At 43.3% G+C, this 10,846-nt stretch overlaps 1 protein-coding gene across 1 annotated transcript in view; it reads right to left on the bottom strand.

Moving 5' to 3' along the window:
• REPS2 (RALBP1 associated Eps domain containing 2) overlaps positions 1-10,328 on the bottom strand; it is a 219,323-nt gene extending 208,995 nt beyond the window's left edge. The window contains exon 1 of the mRNA XM_040633929.1: positions 10,006-10,328. Within this exon, the coding sequence (XP_040489863.1) occupies positions 10,006-10,239 (234 nt within the window). The 5' untranslated portion in view covers positions 10,240-10,328. The remainder of the gene's footprint in view (positions 1-10,005) is intronic.
• Between the last annotated feature and the right edge of the window lie 518 nt (positions 10,329-10,846).

A 10,846-nucleotide genomic window follows, 5' to 3' on the forward strand; every position in this document is an offset into this window, starting at 1 on the left:
ATGAAACATAAATGAACTAGAGCTACATGTGTCAACAAAGACAAATCTCAAAAACATAATAATGAGAGGAAAAACAAGTCGCAGGTTACAGACTACAATACTCCTAATTTTAAGTTGAAAAGTCATACAGGGGTGCCTGGGTGGCTCAGTCAGTTAAGCGCCTGTCTGCCTTCAGCTTGCGTCATGATCCCGGGGTCCTGGGATGGAGACCCCTGTTGGGCTCTCTGCTCAGCAGGGAGCCTATTTCTCCTTCTGCCACTCCACCTACTTGTACACTCTCTCTCTTTCTCTCTCTGTGTGTCAACTAAATAAATAAAATCTTCAAAAAAAAAAGTTGAAAACCCACACAAAACAATATATTGTTTTAGTGACCTATACACACACACACACACACACACACACACACTGTACAGATACACACACAATATCCACACGAATAATAAAAGTATTAACATTTTTTTGTTTTATTTTGTAAAGATGTTATTTATTTATTTGTCAGAGAGTGAGAGAGAGAGAGCACAGCAGGGAAGCATCAGGCAGAAGGAAAAGCAGACTCCCTGCTGAGCAAGGAGCCCGATGTGGGGCTTGATCCCAGGACCTTGGATCATGACTGGAGCCCGTGGTAGACGCTTAACCGACTGAGCCACCCAGTTGTCCCATTTTTTCAATTCATGCACACCAAATTCAGGACAGCAGTAACCTCTGGGGTTGGAAGGGAAGAGAATGGGACCGGAGAAGGAGGCCACAGGAAACTTTCACACTGAATGAACTGTTTTACTTATTTGTTGGGTAGTCCTCTAAGTTTTGCACACCTGAAGTATTTTTCTTATAAGAGTCAACAAGCAACTATTACACAAATGTCCCTCTTTTAACCACACAATAGTTTGGCTCTGGAACTTCCTATATCTGCTGGCATTCTTTCTTTTTTCTTTTTTTTTTAAGATTTTATTTATTTGACAGAGAGAGAGAGATAGCCAGGGAGAGAGGGAACACAAGCAGGGGGAGTGGGACAGGAAGAAGCAGGCTCCCAGTAGAGCAGGGAGCCGGATGTGGGGCTCGATCCCAGAACTCTGGGATCATGCCCTGGGCCGAAGGCAGACACTTAACGACTGAGCCACCCAGGTGCCCCTGGCATTCTTTCTTTTTTACAAAAAATAGAACACTATCTCAAATAGCATACATTCTTACTGTTTTAGTATTCTGGCCTCTATGTCCTTAAAGTCTATGTTACAAAGGGATATGATATAAAGATGTAAAAACAGAAAACTGCCTTATTTGCATTTTTTAAAAAACAGTTCCGGCTAAAAATCTAACAATGGATAAAGTTCACAAAATTTTGTCTTTCACCTATAGTTTTCTTTAATGATTAAACAGTTGCTTCAATGAATTACAAGAAAACCTTTCAATAGGACTTCTTCCCAAAGGTGAGTCCATGCATGGGGCACCTGGGTGGCTCAGTCAGTTGAGCTTCAGACTTTTTTTTTTTTAAGATTTATTTACTGGGGCGCCTGGGTGGCTCAGTAGTTAAGCGGCTGCTTTTGGCTCCGGTCATGATCTCAGGGAACTGGGATCAAGTCTGGCATTAGGCTCTCCTCTTATTCAGCAGTGAGTCTGCTTCTCCCTCTCCCTCTGTGATCTCTCTCACTTTCTAAGAAATAAATAAAATCTTTTTAAAAAATAAAGATTTTATTTATTTGAGAGAAAGAGAGCATGCACACAAGCGGGAAGGGCAGAAGGAGAGGGAGAGAGAATCTCAAACACATTCCATGCTGAGCTGGGAGCCCGACACAGGGCTCAATCTCACAACCCTGAGATCAGGACCTGAGCCAAAAACTAAGAGTCGGACACTTAACTGCACCACCCAGACGCCCTGAGCAACCGACTCTTTTTTTATTTTTTGAGATTTACTTATTTACTTTAGAGAAAGACAGAAAGCAAGCACAGGGAGGGGTGGAGAGAGAGGGAGAGAGAACTTCAGCAGACTCCTCGCTGAATTCAGAGCCCCACTCGGCACTGATCTTGTGACCCCCAACATCATGCCCTGAGTCAAAACCAAGAGTTGGACACCCAACCAACTGCACCACCCAGCCACCCACGTCGGACTCCTGATTTTGGCTATGGTGGTGATCTCAGGGTCGTGGGATGGAGCCCCCACACCCTCTGCACTCAGCGGGGAGTCTGCTTGAGATTCTCTCTGCCCTCCTTCCACCCTGCATGCTCTCTCTCTCTAAAATAAATAAATCTTTTAAAAAAACAAAAATCTGATTCAGCGCACAGGAATTTTTAAAATATCCCCTGCTTCTAGCAGCTCTGATTTACTTCTTTACCTCAATCAAAGCCGCTTAAACGATCAGACATTTATTGGCTTTTTTCCAATTCAATGATTTTCCCTGCTATTACAGAATCAGCAGTGTTTTATAGCTATTCCCTTTAATGTCTAAGAGTTAACCATCAGGTTAGAGAAAGACAAACACCATATGATCTCATTTACATGTGGAATCTAAAAACAAAAAACTTGAACTCATAAATACAGAGGACAGATATGTGGGGGAAGGATGGGTGAAAATGATCAAAAGTTACAAACTTCCAGATGTAAAATAAAAAAGTCATGGGGATTTAATGTACGGCATGGTGACTATAGTTAATACTATATTATATATTTGAAAGTTGCTAAGAGAGTATATCATAAAAGTTCTGATCACACAAAAAAATGTTTAGCTATCTGTGGTGACGGATGTAGACTTACTGAGGTGATCATTTCACAAAATATACAAATACCAAATCATTATGTTGTATACCTGAAACTAATATAATGTTACATGTTAATTATATCCCAATTAAAAAATAGACTATTTAGGAACAAATAGTCCTTAAATTTGTATGGAACCAGAAAAGGCCCCAAATCTGCAAGGAACTGTTGAAAAGGAAAAACAAAGCTGGGGGCATCACAATGCCGGATTTCGAGCTGTACTACAAAGCTGTGATCACAAAGACAGCATGGTACTGGCACAAAAACAGACACATAGACCAATGGAACAGAATGGAGAACCCAGAAATGGACCCTCGGCTCTTGGGGCAACTAATCTTTGATAAAGCAGGAAAAAACATCCAGTGGAAAAAAGACAGTCTCTTCAATAAATGGTGCTGGGAAAATTGGACAGCTACATGCAAAAGAATGAAACTTGACCACTCTCTCACACCATACACAAAAATAAACTCCAAATGGATGAAAGACCTCGATGTGAGACAGGAATCCATCAAAATTCTAGAGGAGAACATAGGCAGCAACCTCTACAACATCGGCCAAAGCAACCTTTTTCATGACACATCCCCAAAGGCAAGAGAAACAAAAGATAAAATGAATTTATGGGACTTCATCAAGATTAAAAGTTTCTGCACATCCAAGGAAACAGTCAGAAAAACTAAGAGGCAGCCCACGGAATGGGAGAATATATTTGCAAATGACACTACAGATAAAGGACTGGTATCCAAGATCTACAAAGAACTTCTCAAACTCAATACACGAGAAACAAATAAACAAATCAAAAAATGGGCAGAAGATATGAACAGACACTTTTCCAATGAAGACATACAAATGGCTAACAGACACATGAAAAAATGTTCAAAATCATTAGCCATCAAGGAAATTCAAATCAAAACCACACTGAGATACCACCTTACGCCAGTTAGAATGGCAAAAATAGACAAGGCAAGAAACAACAATTGTTGGAGAGGATGTGGAGAAAGGGGATCCCTCCTACATTGTTGGTGGGAATGAAAGTTGGTGCAGCCACTCTGGAAAACAGTGTGGAGGTCCCTTAACAAGTTAAAAACTGAGCTACCCTATGATCCAGCCATTGCACTACTGGGTATTTACCCCAAAGATACAGACGTAGTGAAGAGAAGGGCCTTATGCACCCCAATGTTCATAGCAGCATTGTCCACAATAGCTAAATCGTGGAAGGAACCGAGATGCCCTTCAACAGATGACTGGATTAAGAAGTTGTGGTCCATATATACAATGGAATATTACTCAGCTATCAGAAAGAACGAGTTCTCAACATTTGCTGCAACATGGACGGCACTGGAGGAGATAATGCTAAGTGAAATAAGTCAAGCAGAGAAAGACAATTATCATATGATTTCTCTCATCTATGGAACATAAGAACTAGTGTTATATGCAACTAATGAATCATCGAACTTTACATCGGAATCGGGGATGTACTGTATGGTGACTAACATAATATAATAAAAAAACATTAAAAAATAGACTATTTAAAAATAAAAAAGAGTTGACTATCATAAAAACTAAAACAAATTATGACTATTTCAAATATGCACAGCATTCCCAGAGACTAAAACACCATCCTAAAAGATAAATATTATAAATCAGTCTATATATTTTAATTCATTACATCGAATACAAAACTTGCTAGTTTAAGGTAGATATTTTATTTCTAGAGGTTATATTCCTCTTTTTTTTTTTTAAGGTAAGCTCTACACCCATCATGGGGCTTGAACTCACAACCCCTTTATCAAGAGTCATGTGCTCTGGGGCACCTAGGTGGCTCAGGTGGTTAAGCATCTGCCTTGGGCTCAGGTCATGATCCTGGGGTCCTGGGATCAAGACCCCCATGGGGCTTCCTGCTCAGGGGGGAGCCTGCTTCCCTTCTCCATCTGTCCCTCCTCCTGCTTGGGCTCTCTCTCTCTCTCTCTGTCAAATAATAAAAAAAAGAGAGAGAGACAGGCGCCCGGGTGGCACAGCGGTTAAGCGTCTGCCTTCGGCTCAGGGCGTGATCCCGGCGTTATGGGATCGAGCCCCACATCAGGCTCCTCTGCTGTGAGCCTGCTTCTTCCTCTCCCACTCCCCCTACTTGTGTTCCCTCTCTCGCTGGCTGTCTCTATTTCTGTCGAATAAATAAATAAAATCTTTAAAAAAAAAAGAGAGAGTCATGTGCTCTACCAACTGAGCCAGCCAGGTGCCCCTCTGGAGGTTGTATTTCAAATTGTTTCTTAAATAAACTGAAGAATAAAAAACATATGCATTGGAATGTAAACTCTATGAAGACAGAGATTTGTGTTTGATTCATTGTTGTAACCTCAGCACCTAGAACTGTCCATTTTGAGCAACAGGAACTCAAATGCATGCCAAACCCAAACCTGATTCCCACCACACCACCCTATGCCTTCTAGTAAAATGCTGGCCTTTGAACACCAACAAAATACTTGACGACCTGAGAAACCAATCATTCTAACATTTGTAGTTCTTTGTCTTAAAACAAAAACTATGTTTCTCAGACATTCATATTTTCTTTTTTCTATTTTAAAGGGTTGTGTTCTACCATTGTCACCTAGTACTGGTCTGGCTTTTAAAATAAATCAGCAAATGAACATAAATACTGTAAAGATAGGACCAAAAGACCTTTTCAAAATAGGCTATTGTGATGCATTAAAATATAATTCAAGATGGCAAATAAGCTTATGACATGATGCTCAACATCATGTCATTAGGGAACTGCAAATTAAAACAACGAGATACCACTATGTTCCTATGGTCAAAATCAAAAACACTGATATCATTAAATGCTGGTGAGAATATGGAGAAACATGAACTCTCATGCATTACTGAGGGGGCTGCAAAATGATACAGCCATTCTGGAAGGCAGTTTGGCAGTTTCCTGCAAAACTAAAGACACTCTTACTATAAAATCCAGCAATCACACTCCCTGGTATTTACACAAAGGAGTTGAAAACTTGAGTCCACACAAAAATCTGCACACAGATGTTTATAGCAACTTGATCTATAACTGCCAACACTTGAAAGCAACCAAGATATCCTCCAGTTCATGAATGGATAAATAAACTCTGGTACATCCAGACAATGAAGTATTATTCAGCACTAAAAAGAAATGAACCATCAAGCTATGAAAAGACATGGAGAAATCTTAAATGCATATTATTAATGAAAGAGGCCAATCTAAAAAGATTACATACTGTGTTTTTCTAACTATAAGACATTCTTAAAAAGGCAAAACTATAGAGACAGTAAAAAGATCAGTGGTTGCCTGGGGTTAGAGCTACGTGGAAGGGATGACTATGCAGCGCACAGAGGATTTTTAGGTCAATGGAACTATTCTGTATGACATTTTAATGATAAATACATATCATTATACATTTGTCCAAACCCATACAATGTTCAACACCAAGAGTGAACCATAATATAAACTATGGGCTCAGGGTAATTATGATATGTCAATGTAGGTTCACCAATTGTAACAAATGTACCACTCTGGAAGGGAGTATTCCTAATGGGGAGGGCTGTGTATGTGTGTGACGAGGGGGTATATGGGAACCCTATGCACCTCTCCCTCAATTTTGCTATTAACCTAAAACTGCTCTAAAAAAATTAAGTTTTAGGCACCTGGGTGGCTCAGTTGGTTAAGAAACTGCCTTCAGCTCAGGTCATGATCCTGGAGTCCCAGGACTGAGTCCCGCTTCTCCCTCTGACACCCCCCCCATGCTCTCTCTCTCTCTTTCTCTCTCTCATTCTCTCTCAAATAAAATTAAATAAATAAAAAATTAAGTCTTAATAAATATATTTTTTTTAAATGTAGAATGTACAACACCAAGAGTGAACCCTAATGCAGCCTATGGACTTTGGGCAATAATAATATGTCAATGTCAATGTCAACTATAACAAATGTACCAGTCTGGTGAGGGATGTTGATAATGGGGGAGGCTGTGCATGTGCACTGGTAGGGGATGTATGGGAATTTTCTGCACCTTCCCCATAATTTTGCTGTGAACATAAAACTGCTCTGAAAAAATTAAATCTATTAAAACATATATATATACATTTCAATGGAAAAAAATCCTTAATGTAACTCATTTTCATGACAAAGTAACAGGTATAGTAGTGGGTTTTTTTTACTGCAAGAAGGAGACAAAATTAAGTATTTTTGTAAAACATTTACTCCAGGTAAGATTTTCGCCTTGCCTGAAATGTTATAGTAATCTTAATTATATACTTACGAAAAAAAAAATCTGGCTGTTACCATAGAAATTACCAGGGATGGTTAGTGACTCCATGATTTGGGCAGTTATACCTGTTGGGCCACTTAATTCTGAACTTACAGGTTCCTGTTTAACAGGGAAAGGCTAAAAATGTCTACATTTGTTTTAAAGAATGGCTAGGGGCACCTCGGTGGCTCAGTCAGTTAAGCATCTGCCTTTAAATCAGATCATGATCCCAGAGTCCTGGGATCTAGCCCCGCATCGGGCTCCCTGCTCAGTGGGCAGTCTGCTTCTCCCTCTGCCTCTCCCCCTGCTCATGCTTTCCCTCTCTCTCTCAAATAAATAAATAAAATTTTTAAAAAATAAAATAAAGAATGGCTAATACACTCATGGGGAAATGCAAATTGAGGTAAATGGAGCATGCACACACATACCAAGATACGACACGACACACCACACCACACACCACTAAAATGGCTGGTAAAATTAGGTGGCTGCTGACTGCTAGCTTTGTTTGAATCTCTTCTGATTACACTTTCCTGTCCAGGATGCCTCTGATGTTCATTTTTTTTTAAGATTTCATTTATTTATTTGACAGAGAATAAGCACAAGCAGAGGGAGCAGCAGGCAGAGGGAGAGGGAGAAGCAGGATCCCCACTGAGCAGGGAGCCCCACACAGGGCTCGATCCCAGGACCCCGGGACCACAACTTGAGCTGAAGGCAGACGCTTAATGACTGAGCCACCCAGGCACCCCTCTGATGTTTTTACCCGTATGAAGAATACTGGATTATTACAATTATATTAGATGAATGGGGAAGGATGTATTTTATTTTGCTGGGCTGAATAAGAAAACTTACAGCTCTGAGAGATTTACTACAAGCAATCTTCTAGGCATGTCTCCCTTTGCCAACATCTGAAGCAGTCTTCTACAAGCAGGTTTCAACTGGACGTCAAGAATATACACTCACTCATGCAAATGCACTGTGCCTTGGGTTCTTTCTGAATCATATATACTTCAAGGGAGCATGGATTCTAACACCAGGAAAGTCCCCTCCCCAATTCGAAAAAAAAAAAACTTTCAGGGCGCCTGGGTGGCACAGTCGTTAAGCGTTTGCCTTCGGCTCAGGGCGTGAGCTCAGGGCATGATCCCAGCGTTATGGGATCGAGCCCCACATCAGGCTTCTCCACTAGGAGCCTGCTTCTTCCTCTCCCACTCCCCCTGCTTGTGTTCCCTCTCTCGCTGGCTGTCTGTCAAATAAATAAATAAAATCTTAAAAAAAAATAAGACACGGACTTTTTGTCTACCTAGTTCAGCTCAACCACAGAACAGCAATTGCAGAACTTTCTACATACAAAGGACTTCTTAAGGGCTAAACAACCATGCTAAGTTCTATGAATATTAATTACATTTTCAGAAATCCTCTTTAAAAGGTGAAAGATTACAGAGTGGCTAAAGTTATGCTCACAAACATATAGGCATATGCATGCTCCAGCAGTATAAAGCGCAGTCTTTAGTGGTAAGAAAAAAAAATAACCTACAGATACAGTGACATTGCAAGTGAGCCACAAAACCCTCACTAATCCTCTAGAACTAGATTTTAAAATACCACTTCCTACTCTAAATATTCAATTGATGTTAACTTTCATACTATTGTTTTTAAGAAAAGCTTCATTTCCATGCACCCCTATGTTTATAGTTTATAGCAGCATTCTTTACAACAGCCAAGATATGGAAGCAGCCCAAGTAAATATATATTTACCATAAATAGCATATATATTTACTATAAGTAATATATATATTTATTATAAATAATATATATAAAGAAATATTACTCAACCATCAAAAAGAACGAAATCTTGCCATTTGCAATGATATGGATGGGGCTAGATAGGTGACAGGGATTAAAGAGTGCACTTGTCCTGATGAGCACAGGATGATGTATGGAAGTACTAAATTACTATATTGTACACCCGAAACTAATATAACACTGTATGTTAACTGGAATTAAAATTAAAACTTAAAAAATTAATTTAAAAAAGCTTCATGTTTTGGGCCTGATATTAAGAATCTTATCAACATGAAAGCCTGGTGACATCAAAAGACGATGCTTATCAAGTAGTCTTTCTCCAAGCTCCAAGGAAAGCACAAAACAAAAACAGCATGTGCTGTGGATCACTCCCTCCTCCTTTTCCAGGTATGGAGCAGCTAAAAGGAGGTAGCTATGACACACATTACTTTTCAGTTCTATTTCAAGTCCAAGTAATAAGATGGGAAACTACAGCTGTCTCCTATGGTGGATGTCTGGGGTCTATCTCTAGCCCCAAACAGTAAGCTTGGCTTTGCCTTGACAGACATCCTCTTGCAGCCCTTTGTCCCTGCTCTGCAACTTATTAAGGCTTTCAAATTTAATACCAATATCTAGAAATATGTTAAAGAGCAATTACATATAGTATAGATATATATTACATATATATAGGGCGGACAACGTTCAGCTCTGGGCCCCTGGCTCTATATACATTCAAATACATACATACACACACACACACACACACACACACACACATACAAGCACACTTCAAGTTCGAATCCCAGAAAGTCACCCTGAGCGCCTACCCCTTTCCACCCACCCAGGAGAGGTAAAGGCAGGAGCGGGGAGCAGAGGTTAAACCAGACACCAGCCAAAACAAACACCACTTCCAGAACAAGGCAAACTTTGGGTCTGGGCGACTGCAGAGCCCCAGCAATGGCCGGGGGAGGGGAACGAGTATCAGTCTGTCTCAGGGGAGGAAGACGCGGAGCGCACCCAGCACTCCTGAGCTGCTGAGGAGGCCGGTGCTCCCCGGGGGCCAAGGGCGTCGCCGCCATCCCCGACTTCGACCTGGCCGAGGCCTCCAGGTCCTTGGGCAGCCCTATCGCCCCACCCCGCCCCCTTATCCCCACAGAAATGGTCCCCAGAGACCTGCTGTGGCAGGGGGGCGCGGAGACCTACCTGGTGCAACGTCTCGGCGGGCAGCTGCGACGCCCGGAACAGGTCGGCCACGGGGCCCGCTGCTGCGGAGACCGCGCCGGGGACTGCCCTAGCGGCCTCAGGGGGCCCGGACCCAGGGCCCCCGCCTGCGGCGCCGGCGCAACGCGCGAAGAGCTCGGAGTAGCACTGCTGCTCGCCCTCGCTCAGCAGCAGCGGCTGCCCGGAGCCGCAGCCCCCGCCCGCCGCCGCCTCCATGGGGCCCAGAAGGGGGTCCGGCGGAGCACCGTCACCGGGTGAGGAGCCGCCGCCTTCGCCTCAGCCTCCGCCGCCTCGGTCTCGGCCTCGGCCGCCGCCGCCACCGCCCCCAACGCCCCCACGCCCCGCAGCTGCCGCGCTGCCGCTTCCTCCAGGCGCGCGCCGGCCCCGCCCCCGGACTTGAATGTTGTGCCTCCGCCGCGCGGCACATGGAGACAGGCGCGGAGTGGACCAATGGCAGCCTGGGATCGCACCCCGGCCCCGCCCCCACCATATACCCCGCCCCACCTCGCCCCGCCCCGCGCCTCGCCAGGTAACTAACTCCGCGGGCCGCCCACCCGGCGGCGGGTCACCTGCCCCGCCCTCAATCCCCAGACCCCGAGGGCGGGGGCCTGCGGTTGGCGCGCCCACCCAGCCCGGGAAGAGTGACTTTGGCTCTCCTCCCTGGTTGGGAAGGGAGACAACTAGACCCACCTGGAGTATGGCGCTTTTCAGGGGTCGGAGAAAGCTGTGGTGATTCCTCCCTAGAACGTTGGAGCAGGTGCGGCGCCCTTCACAGAAAAGGGAGGAGGCACGAGAAATTAAGCTTCCGTTTTTTTCGTCGCAG

This window comes from Ursus maritimus (genome assembly GCF_017311325.1).
Source record: "Ursus maritimus isolate PB19 chromosome X unlocalized genomic scaffold, ASM1731132v1 scaffold_X1, whole genome shotgun sequence".
NCBI lineage: Eukaryota > Metazoa > Chordata > Mammalia > Carnivora > Ursidae > Ursus > Ursus maritimus.